This window comes from Mangifera indica, chromosome 6 (genome assembly GCF_011075055.1).
Source record: "Mangifera indica cultivar Alphonso chromosome 6, CATAS_Mindica_2.1, whole genome shotgun sequence".
Lineage (NCBI taxonomy): Eukaryota > Viridiplantae > Streptophyta > Magnoliopsida > Sapindales > Anacardiaceae > Mangifera > Mangifera indica.
This window is the reverse complement of record NC_058142.1, coordinates 6,028,501-6,040,061: the sequence shown is the minus strand read 5'-3', so window position 1 is coordinate 6,040,061 and position 11,561 is coordinate 6,028,501. Positions and strand designations below refer to the sequence as shown.

The following is an 11,561-nucleotide window of genomic DNA, read 5'->3' as shown; positions in this document are numbered from 1 at the left end:
CCTTGAGGACAAAGTGCAACTTTCTTTTTCTTTGGGGAGGGGGGTGGGTATTGAAGGGAATCTAATCACACAAAGTCTACCATCACAGGCCCAAAGGGAAGATTCCAAGAGGCAGTCCAAGGGTGTGAATGTTAGCCTGACTTAGAGCAAAAGTAATGACCAAGTGTGTAGGGGTAGTTTGGACAGTTCACCAGAGCAGCTGAAATTAGTTGAAGTTTCCCTTCCAGAATTCAGAGACAAGAATCCTTAATGGTGGGGTCCATTTACGGTTAGAGGGGCTGTGCATATAATCAGGAGTGCATGCCGAAGGAAGCAGAGAAGATTTTATTCAGTTATTACCATTTGTAGTTAGTGAGAATTTAGGAGAGGCTGGCTCTCGAAACCCAGCTGTGTTAATTGTTCTTTTACTGTTGCTCTTTATTATTGCTCATGGCTCATGTTTTCCAGAATGACCTGTTGTTACAGTCTTGGATCATTGCTGTAGCTATTTTTCTCATTATGAACACGGAATGAAATGTCATTGCTGTTCTGTTTCCAATTTCATTACAATCTTGTTCAATCATAAACGATGCTTGGTACATTGAGAGTGAATCTGTATCAGTGACTTATACCTAATTCCTTGTTTGGTTGTGAGAAAATTGGGGCAGTTGATTGGGCTGTTAATTAGGAAGAAATTGGGATTGTTGAACCTGTTGGAAGGAGCTGTGCCTAGAACCTGCTGGAGGAGCTGCTGAGTGCTGCTGGAACCAATAGAAAGGAGGACTGTAATCTATTCATTCAGGTTTGCAACAAATGCCTATCAAAGTTCCTATAGAGATAGAGATAAAAAAGTGGGCCCAACAAGAGCTAAAGGCTACACAAAGACCAAAAACATAACATGTAAATGATATGCTAGTCCAAATCTAGTGCTATACAAACTCTGAACTACACCCTGGTGAATAGCACACAAAACAGGCATGAGTTTGATATCTTGGCAATTGACATTGCTTAGGGCTTTTGGGAATAAAGCCAGGTCAAGCAGATTATAGGTACTGGAAATGATCTGAGGCAACAGCCTGTTTGGAAGATAGCATCTTGAAGGCTTAAGCTTGTAAAGGGTGCCACCTGTGGCATACAAGGAGAAGTGAATCCAGTTGTAGCAGCAACTTAAACATAACCAGGCCAGTATGTCTCTTGAATGAGGGAGTCTGCAACTGCTGGGAACAAAATTTATTCTGGGTGCAATTGAACAGAGATCCCAGCCAGAGCAACATGTCACAGATTGCAGAAGGTTGCAGCAATGTCATCTACCAAAAGCTTGAAATCCTGCACAGTGAGTGTGGCTGGGGATGGCAGAACCTGGAAAGTATGAGTGCAGAAACTGAAGTTGCGGTAGTCTCCAGTTCTGGGAGAAATCCCGCTGTCCTTCCTGCCCAACCAGGTCTGCCCCATCCTACGAAAATTGCAACCAGTTCTGAAGGGAAAGTAGATCAAGGCTGTCCAGTTGCAGAATATGGTTCCCAGAAGAAATTCGCGGACAAGCATGAAAGAAAAAATCGGCAGAATCAGAAGGCCAGCAGCAGGATCTGAGGAGGGACCCTGTTGCAGAAGTTTCCCAGCTCCATCCTACAAAAATTGCAACCAATTGAGACATTAGTGTTGATTTGTATATAGCTTATTAACTTAGATTTATACTGAAATAATATCTCACAAGAATAATGTGACAGTTACTCTTCTCATCTGCAATGTATGAAAAAACGGACTGAAATTTCAATATAAAACTATTTCTGAAACAGAAACAAATGTTACAGTATGATGAAATAAAAAATGCTAATCAAACAAGTATGATAAAATTTGCTTTCGTGTACAAACAAGTGTCCACCATTTTTAATGAGAGAAGCACAGTTTATCTAATTAGGGAAGTTTTGGCTTAGGGAGCACGGGCATACCTCATTTCTCTCAGCCATTCAAAACAGCGTTCAACATTTAAGCCTTGGAATGTTCTGGTCGAAGAAACTTGGGGCAGTAGTCCTAATCGAGCATTCCACGATTGATTAGACACTCACCTATATAGGCCAACCAAAGTTCAACAAACTCCAATGAAAATTGAACTCTGCATTGTGACAGACAGATGCATAATCGGTTACTATATATATATGTTCAAATTAATAATTAGGAAAATTAAAAAAACAGAATAATTACATAATGGCATTAACAAAGGCTTTCCGAAATCTTAATAGGTGAAAAAACTAACCAGAAGATGGAAAGCAAGCCTCAATAGAATCTCATTGGAGAATTTACTCCACACAAAAGCTGCATAATTTATAAACTGTAAGAGACAACAACTATCAGTATACAAATAAATGTAACATGTGTGGATTTTAAAAGTTTGATTTTTGAATGATCTTTTTAAAAGCCATACCTGCCGTTGATTGGGAAATGTAGCACGTAGCAGTATCCAATTCTATTTTTCCATCTCCCATCATTGTTAGGGAGAAAGAATAACTGCTGAACATAAAAACTGCAAATCTTCCCAAAGACCTCATCCCAGAAGAATAAAGTAAATTAGAAAGCCACAAAGCATTAAACTTCCTCTCTCCACCTAATTCAAAATTAAAGGTGCTAGTTTGGGATGACAACTGAATTTTCCCCAGACATGTAAAAAATACATATATATAATAAAAGGGAGAGCTTACATGGGACATCAAAGCAGAGATCAAACAGGTTACATTGTAATCATATAAAGTGAATCTTCCCCACCCCCGTAACATTAATCATTATCAAGCACAACATTTGAAATGAAGCATTAAATAACTATATAGAATGTCAATTACCAATAACCTGTTTTCTTGTTTCATTGCTTCCTTGAGAGTACAAAGTTTGCCTCAATCTGAAACCAAGAAGGAAATTTCTTCGGAGGCTGTAAAAATAGAAACACACATACATATATTCAACAATTGACCTAATAAAACTTCAATTTCGAAATTTGTTAGTAAACTTTGTAGCAGAATTATTCACAACCAGCAAACTGAAGATACTTGTATGTAAATTTCGAAAAAAAAAAGTTGAAATGATTAAATAATTGAAATAATAAAAAAGATACCAGACAGTAATATAACCAATAATTTGACTTAAACAATGTTTTTCTTAGATTTTAATTAGAATGTAATGAAAACAGAGCCTAATTACTTATTACCTGTGGCTTCTCAGGTGATGGTTATTGCTCATGTTGCACACGGTTACAATCAATCTCGATATAAGGGATGTGAGAGATCTTGGGCCAGTCCTCTCCTGTTTCCTTGTTGTATCGTTCAGTTAGAATAGGACTTTGACTAAAATCCAATCGCTTGAGTGTTGTCCTCTGCAGAAGGTTGTCTGGCAGTGCCTTTAACTTGGGGCACAGTACAATTCTCAAACTAGCAAGGCATGGCATGAATTCCTCCACCTTGCAATCCCACTCTTCCCATTCTCTGGTGTACCAAAATCTGAAATCTTTCAACTTGGGAAAGTGAACACACAATGAAGATGATGATGAGGTCTCACTTTCTATTCCCCAAAAATTGTCATCCACTTTTTTCACACTGGACATTGCCATTAAATCTAGTAATTCCAGGAGTGGCAAATTTCCCAAATGATGCAAATGCTTACAGTTGGAGCAAACGCGAAGCCTTAACACCTTCAGTTTGGTTAAAGTCGTCCAAGTGGAGGGAAATGTGTTGCCTCTGTAGTACCATATCGATAAATCCTCTAAATTTGGTGGCAGTTGCAAGGTTTTAAGTATTAGTTCATCATCATCACGTAATCTCTCCCCTTCTTCACTTTTATCAAATTCCAAATTCAACTGATGGAGTTTTTCCTCATTTTTAAGTACTTCTGTTAGTTTACCATCACTCACATCTGTTAAATTTCCCAACCCTCTTACTGTAAGGCTCCCTTCAAGACGATTCAAATTTTTCAGTCCTTCAAAACTACAGGCTTTGTTATCATGATCACCACCACCTCGTATGACGAATCCACTTAATCTTCGAAGGCCTGTTAATTTCTCAACCCCTTTCGGCATGTAAAGTAGTCCACAGTGTCAAATTCCAAACGCCTTAAATTGACTAATTTTTCAATCCCTTGGGGTAAAGTTTCGACCGAAGGACTCACAAACCTTAAAGTATGTAAATTATATAATTCACACAAACTTTCAGGAAATTTTATTATTTTTCCAAAAGATTGGTCGCACAATTCAAGATGCCTTAAACGTATCAATTTTCCTATCTCTTTTGGAATTTCTTCAAAATTAAATTTAGCATCCAACTTTAATGCCCGTAAACATGTCAATTCAGTAAATAACCTTGCTAAAACATCACTGGTCAAGCAATTTGTGTCAACATTTCCACATGTAAGTAAGAGACTACGTAACCATTTTAATCTACAAGTAGATTCAAGAAATGAAGTTCCAATTCCATTAAGAGTTAACATTAGATGACGAACTTTGTCATGAGAAGAGTTTGCAAGTGGGTCTTCAACACCATAGACTTCTACAGATAAACATTCATTGTTACCCAAAAATTGTGCAAAATCATGCACTATATCATGCATTTTATACTTATAAGATCCATTTGCTTGTAGAAGAGATCTCGTCACTAAATAGTCAGAATACTCTTCACCAATTATCTCTACATTCTGATCATCTTTTTCTAACCCAAGATAACCTTGAGCCATCCATAAGTCAATTAATGTTTTTTTAAACATATAATCGTAATCTTTTGGAAATATAGAGCAATATACAAAACACTGCTTCACCATTGGAGGTAAATCATTATAACTCAACATCAAAGGGTTAAAAGACCCTTTTCAACATTTTTAGCCTTCCACAGTTCACTACCTAAAACACGTTGCCATTGCTCTTTAGATTTTTTAAATTGCAACAACCTCCCAATAGTTATTGTAGCAAGAGGTAACCCCTTGCACTTCTTAACTATTTCCCTACCAATCTCTTCTAAATTTTCATACTCATCAGGAGGTCTTTCAGAAAGAGCTAGCTTTCTAAACAATGACCAATTCTCCTCGTCAGATAATTCACTGACATTGATAATATTAATTGAATTCATATACGTGCAACTGACTCTTTACGTGTGGTAACTAAAATTTTACTTCCACAAGAACCCTTTTTTAGACAATTATAGAATGGTTCCCATTTCTTGTAATCTTCGGTCCACATATCATCTAAAATAAGCAGAAATTTTTTATTCTCGATAGAGTCACAAATACGTTGAAGAAGAGATTCTAGTTCTCCTACATTAGGAGTATGACCTTCAAGAGACTCAATGATTGCTTTGGCAATCCTAAACTCATCAAAAGGTTCTAATACACACACCCATATTCTTTTATCAAAATTGTTCTTCACGTCATTGTTATTGTAGGCAAATTGAGCCAAAGTTGTTTTTCCAATTCCCCCCATCCCTACAAGCGAGATAATATGGAGGTTTTGTTCACTACCCTCACACAATAACTTGCTTACTAAATTATTCTTCTCATTATCTCTGCCATATATATCAGACACATCAATAAAAGAAGTAGTTTGCATTTGCTGACTCTCAGGTTTCTCATTAGCCAAAATCACATTAAGATTATAATCACTTTTCTCTTTGGCTATAACATCTAGCTTTTTATTTATATCAGTTATCTTAACTGCAATGTTGCGACGTAAAACAACTTTTTTTAAACCAAACCAAGGAGATAGAAAGAAGCAACACACCTTCTTCTTAGGAACAAGAGCATTATGATCATGACCTGCCTCAATTCGCAATTTCAGGATTGCAGTATTCCACTCATCCAACACATCGTCCACCTCATAGCATACATCTTTCGGCCGATATAACCATACTCTTACAGCTTCTTCCTTCATTTGTTTTTGCTCTGCATCAACTAGCACAGCTTGAATGGCTCGAAGATTGTGGGTAAGCTTGTCTACTTCCTTTTCAACATCCCCAACAAGGCACACCAGTTTTATGATGAAGCCAGACGTCTTCCGAAAAAGAATTGAACCCAGTTGCTCTAAGGCAAAGGAAACAGTTGCTTCAGCCATGGTATTGATTGATGAAAGGTAAAGTTATCAAATGAGTTTGTGTTTGTGTTTGTGAAAATGCTACCGACCTTTGTTTCAAGTGTTTATAATAAATGGAAGATGAGGAATATTTTAGCTATATATTGGGCAAAGTGAAACCTTGCTTAGATGCTGGTTTAGGTTACATAAAGCTTTTTCCTGGCTATTCTATTTGTCCTTCCTTTGGTTTACCAGAAGTATCTTTAAAGCAAAATAATTGCGGCCCCTTTGACAATTTGACTTGCTTTACTTTGTATTATATAAAGCAAGATTCTGAAGAATGAGTGCAAAGCAAGCAATTGCAGAAAATTAAGAAAACCAGATTCCTGGAAGCAAAATAATAGCTGCCCGTTTTGCAATTTGATTGCTTCTTTTACTTTATTTTTTATAAAGGAAGGTCTTTGATAAAGCAAGATTATGAAGCATAAGTGCAAAGCAACTAATTGCAGAAAATTAAGAAAAGCAGATTCCCGAAAGCAAAATAATTGCTGCTCCTTTCACAATTGCTTTTACCATTTGATTGGTTGTTTTACTTTGTCTTTTATAAAGCAAGGTCTTTAATGAAGCAAGATTATGAAGAATTGAGTGTAAAGCAACTAAATGCAGAAAATTTTGAAGGGCAGATTCTCCCTAGACTCCTCTAGCAAGAATCCAGAAAATTTTTCCTACAGTACAGCCATGCAACTGAAGAAAAATGAAAGTCTGTTACCTAACCTACATCAATTTTGTCTAAGAATGATCATTTAGATTACAAAATTTTAATTTCATCTAACAAAGCATAACACTCAATTTTAGAAAAGATTTTAGTTTCATCCAAAAATGATCATTTTAAGGGTTGAAATATTAATTTCGCCCACAAAAGCTTGACATCCAATTTGTGAAACAAAAATATTTAGGGATTATTTTAATTTTGACTATAAATGATTATTTTAAGAGGTGAAATTACAAAATATTAATTTCATCTGCCAAAGCTTAACGCTCAATTTTAGGGGTCGAAATATTAATTTCGTCTGCAAAAGCTTGACATTCAATTCAAGGAACAAAAAATTTAGGGATGATTCTATTTTAATTTTGACTAGAAATGACTATTTTACGAGATGAAATTCGAAATTCGCCCACCAAAGCTTACTACTCAATTTTAACAAATTCTATTATTTTTGAACAAAAAATTTTGTAACCATACACTTTTTTATTTAACTTTTTTTAACTATAGACTTTTTGAGGAATTCTAAATGTATGCATATTTTCTCTTATAACTTATGTATCACTACAAAAATAAGAGGCTTTAACGAGAAAAAAATAAAGGAGATAATAAATATTTGGTCGTTACAAATACTATTTTTATGATTTTAATGATAAATTATTTATACTCTAATTAAAACTAAATAAACTTATACTTTTAATACTGAATTTTTTAAACTTCTCACTAAAAAACTTACAATTCTATCATTATTAGACTAATATCCAATATGAACATTTATCACTAAATTACTTAAGCTAATTTCTTTTAATTAGTTTCTTTATGACTCTCCTAGGTGTACATAAATTGATCCAAACAAAAACTAGAGTGCCCATTCAAAAATTGTAATTTGGTTTGGTTTGGGTCAAAGAATGGTTCAATTTAAAAAATTCTTTAAAATGGTTAATATTTTTGGATCCATTTTGGGTAAGTAGGAAACCAGACAAAATGGTAAGTTATTTTTTTATTTTTTTTAAACAAAATGATGTTTTTTCGTTTTAACAAAACTCCAAAACTTCCTTTACTGTTGCCATTCCGCCAATCTTTTCCAATCTGATTAAAATTTTAGACCCATAATCTAGTTTAGTTTCGATAGTTTTAGTTCAACAACAATTCTGCCAAATATGTAACACTAAAGTAAAATAAAAGAAAAAAATTAATTAAAATAAAGGAAGTAAAAAGGTCCGAGAGAATGGAAGATTAAAAAAAGGAAAAATTGTACCGATTTCAAAATAAGGAGCCATTAGATAAAAAGACAGTATCGCAGAATGGAAGTTCACGTCCGAAAAAAATAAAAAGAAAAAAAATAAATTGAAGATAAACACTCATAGTTAGGTTTGGTTTTTATATGGGAACAATTTGGCTGTTGAAATCAAAATCAATGGCGTAATGTTTTGAACATGTGGCCACACTCGACGTCAAAACATGTGATCACAGAGGCTCCCGTTAGACATTCAACAGTCGGTTGGTGGCCTGATGGATACCAAGCATCATTTGTGGTTGGCTCCTTCTCTCACATTACAAACAGGTAAGTCCCCCTTCTTCTTCTTCTTCTTCTTCTTCTTCATCCTCTATCTCTAGTAATTTCTGACAAGAAAATCCACACCGAGCCCTTTCAATTGCATAAAATTGAATTGATTTGCTATTTACTCAATTTTGTATGGAACCAAAAGTTGAATTATCAAATTCAGCTTTAACACAATATTTGAGTTAATAATTCAATAAGCAATGTTATGTGTACACAATTTGGGTATACAGATGATGTGTTATCATATAATTTAATATTACTTTATTTTTAATTTAAAATCTTTTAATTGTATGGTGATACATCATTTATATACCAAAAATATGTACGCATTGTTTTACTGTAATTTAATTATTTTTTTACCTAATAATTTCTTAACATGATACTAAAGCTAATGATATTTAATTTATCTCGAGTTTAAATCTACATCTCAATTCACTCAATCACATCTCTCCGTTTCATTGTTCTAGTTCGGCATTTGTGAAGTTGTTTCTGAACACTTTTCATTCAAAATAAGAGTATATATATTGTGCTTCAAATCTTAATTCATATAGAATTTAATATCAGATCTATGAAATTGGCATTTTGGTTTTACAAGTTTCACTTGGACATGAATGCAGGTCCAACATTGTAATTTTATTTGTTATTAGGAAGTGATAATTAAAGAGAGTTCAAAATCAAAATGTATCTATACTGGTTGAATTGTGAAATTTACCAAATTATTCTTCCAATTTAGAGGAAATAATTGTGTAGTCTATGATGATTTGATTTTGAGCCATGTAATTGTTTTGTAATGGAAATAGATTTTCATGAGGGCATGACCTTTGGTGCAAAGGAAGTTTTCATTTCATTGTATTAAGACCATTTTTGCCATTTATAACTTTTCCCTTCTTAAACTGCAGAAATCTCAAAGTTTTGAGTCTTCAAGGGAATTGGTGAAGCTTACGTATCTGCAAGAAATGTAAGAATATTTTATCCTATCTTAACAACACTTCTTGGAAAGGTGGTGGTGCTATATGTCTTTGGCATGAGATCTTTATATAATAGTAGGAGTTTTCCCACATAAGGTTTGACCCAACAACATTTTTTCATAACTAGTCCCTTCTGCATCAACTAGTCCACGGCAATCAACCATGCAGAGCTGCCCACTTGAAGACTTCCAAAGTCCCTCAGCAGCAATGGTCAAGTTGCTAACTCCATATCTCCATGCAGCATTACGCCTATTTTCCAATGGAGGGACAGCTCGAAATACTGCAGCAACCTTTGCTGAGCTAGCATTTCCCTATCCATTTGTTTGTTGACACCTAAGATTCTGAATTAAAATTGTGACATCTTTAAAGCTTCAATCTGTCGCCTGAATTGCTTTGTCTGAACCAACCAAATGTTCCCAGCTTACGACAAAAACTTGTTGACTTTAATTCAGAATATAATTTAATATAAACACAAATAGAATATAGAATACTAACTTTTATAACTAAACTGAACACAGAATTAATAATTAGAGATATAGAAAAACTTGTTTGAATCATATCTCTAAAACCAAAGATCTTCAGAAACTACTTGAAACTTGAAAATTTGTTATGACAGGTCTTCCACTCTATAAACATCTCTATCACGGCTTTGAATGGGTAAACGTATCAAAATTAAGTTTTGGAGTAGAGCGTAACCTATTTATAAGAAATTATCTAGACCTTCTTATTAAAGGTCCAATAATTGAAAGCTCACACTAAACTGTCGACCAAAACCAATAACTTTTAGGGTGCGTTTGGTTAAAGGATTTTAAGATTACCTTAGTAATCTATCTTTTATTCTCTTGTTTGGTTTGTTAGTAATAAAAGATTACAGTAATCTTCTATTACCAATGCTGACGTGGCAGGTAATATAGGTGGTAATCTGATTACCACCTTCACCTTAAGTATTTAAATATTACTGGGGTAATCTTGAGTTTATTATAAAAAAATTATTATTTATTAATTTTTTGAGATAAAAATAAATTTATTTTTAATTAATATGACAAATAATATAAAAAATATTTTAAAATAATTATATTTAAGGGCATTTAAGTAAAATATTTTACTAGTAATCTTTTATTACCTTTAACCAAACACAATAATTATTTATACCTATCAAATTTTATCAAACATAGTAATCATTTATACCCAGTAATCTTCTAAGTAATCTATCTTCAAGGTAATCTTTCTATTTTAGTAATCAAACATTACCCAAACCAAACGCCCCTTAAGTGTCTTTGACATGTTTTTATTGATCACTCAATCCATCTGTAAACTGACATTAAACAATCTAATTACCCAATTTTATAAAAGCAAAACTATAATTAATACTAGCCTACATTAGGAAATTTCTAACAAAACTGGCTGTGCCATTGCATTTCCAATTTGGCACGACGGTGGGAGCTCCTATGCTACCAAAAGCTCCTCCAGTAGTAATCTGCTCTAAAACTTCACAAAACCCACCACTCCCTTTATAGATATCAACGCCGCTCTTCAAGAAGGTATCTTGGTACGGATACGGGTTACATGCCTCTGAAACAATCTTCACTGCACCAAACTCATAGTGTGGTGCTGAGAAGATTGGGACTCCCTAGACGAAGATTGTGCCAAATTGGGACAAAATGTGAATTTTGTCGAAGCACTTCTGATTTGACTTTGGGTTTAAACTGCTCATCTCCCCTCGTATTACCCTATTTGTAAGCGTGAAAGTCATAAGGGAATTAAGCACAAGCAAAATTTGATCATCTTGCAAAAGTGGTGGTTGGTAATAGTTCTGATCAGAGCCCTTCATCCATTCCCATGGATTATTTGAATCAGACTCCCTAGACGGTATCATTGCAGTTCCCAACAAACAAAAAACCCTTTCACCACCATTTTTCTTCGTTTCAGTATATTTCCCTTGAACCGGCATTGAAATTTGAGTATGATTAGGCCATACCTGAAATTGAGGGCCCCCCCATCATAAGGTTTCTCAGAAAATGAATAATCTAGTGTTGTACCAATAAGCAAGTCCCCGCTTACACCAACAAATTTCTTCGAACGATGCTTAAGATCAACGTCTGTAACCCAGAAAGAAACCAGTTTCAAAGGGGTTCGTGACGATTCTTTGGGATGTCTCTATCATCAAATGGCATTATTGGGGCATCACTCACCTCCTGCTCCCAATCACCACTCTTGTCTTTGATACTATAAAACCTGCCATCATCAAGCTTC

General features: G+C 34.5%; 2 protein-coding genes and 1 long non-coding RNA gene across 3 annotated transcripts; all 3 read right to left on the bottom strand.

Moving 5' to 3' along the window:
- Positions 1-1,539: 1,539 nt before the first annotated feature.
- LOC123219606 lies at positions 1,540-3,112 on the bottom strand. Its single transcript, XR_006502902.1, has 4 exons — positions 2,402-3,112; positions 2,234-2,308; positions 1,929-2,092; positions 1,540-1,605 (listed from the first exon to the last, which is right to left on the bottom strand). It is a non-coding gene; the product is annotated as an uncharacterized LOC123219606 (long non-coding RNA).
- Positions 3,113-3,196: 84 nt separating this feature from the next.
- LOC123218955 (putative disease resistance protein RGA3) lies at positions 3,197-5,078 on the bottom strand. Its single transcript, XM_044640613.1, has 3 exons — positions 4,817-5,078; positions 4,401-4,679; positions 3,197-4,029 (listed from the first exon to the last, which is right to left on the bottom strand). Exons 1-3 carry the CDS (start codon positions 5,076-5,078, stop codon positions 3,197-3,199), a joined length of 1,374 nt encoding a protein of 457 aa, XP_044496548.1.
- LOC123218953 (disease resistance protein RGA2-like) lies at positions 5,075-6,055 on the bottom strand. The gene has a single exon (XM_044640612.1). It carries the CDS (start codon positions 6,053-6,055, stop codon positions 5,075-5,077), a length of 981 nt encoding a protein of 326 aa, XP_044496547.1.
- Between the last annotated feature and the right edge of the window lie 5,506 nt (positions 6,056-11,561).

Bases quoted from the DNA above. Each gene is read 5' to 3' on its own strand.
- LOC123218955 (XM_044640613.1), bottom strand. From the start codon at position 5,078: ATGAATTCAATTAATATTATCAATGTCAGTGAATTATCTGACGAGGAG. The intron at 4,680-4,816 runs GTCTTTTAACCC...GGATGGCTCAAG, and splicing joins GGCTAAAAATGTTGAAAAGG to GTTATCTTGGGTTAGAAAAA. The intron at 4,030-4,400 runs GTAGATTAAAAT...ACATGCCGAAAG, and splicing joins TTCATTTCTTGAATCTACTT to GGGTTGAGAAATTAACAGGC.
- LOC123218953 (XM_044640612.1), bottom strand. From the start codon at position 6,055: ATGGCTGAAGCAACTGTTTCCTTTGCCTTAGAGCAACTGGGTTCAATT.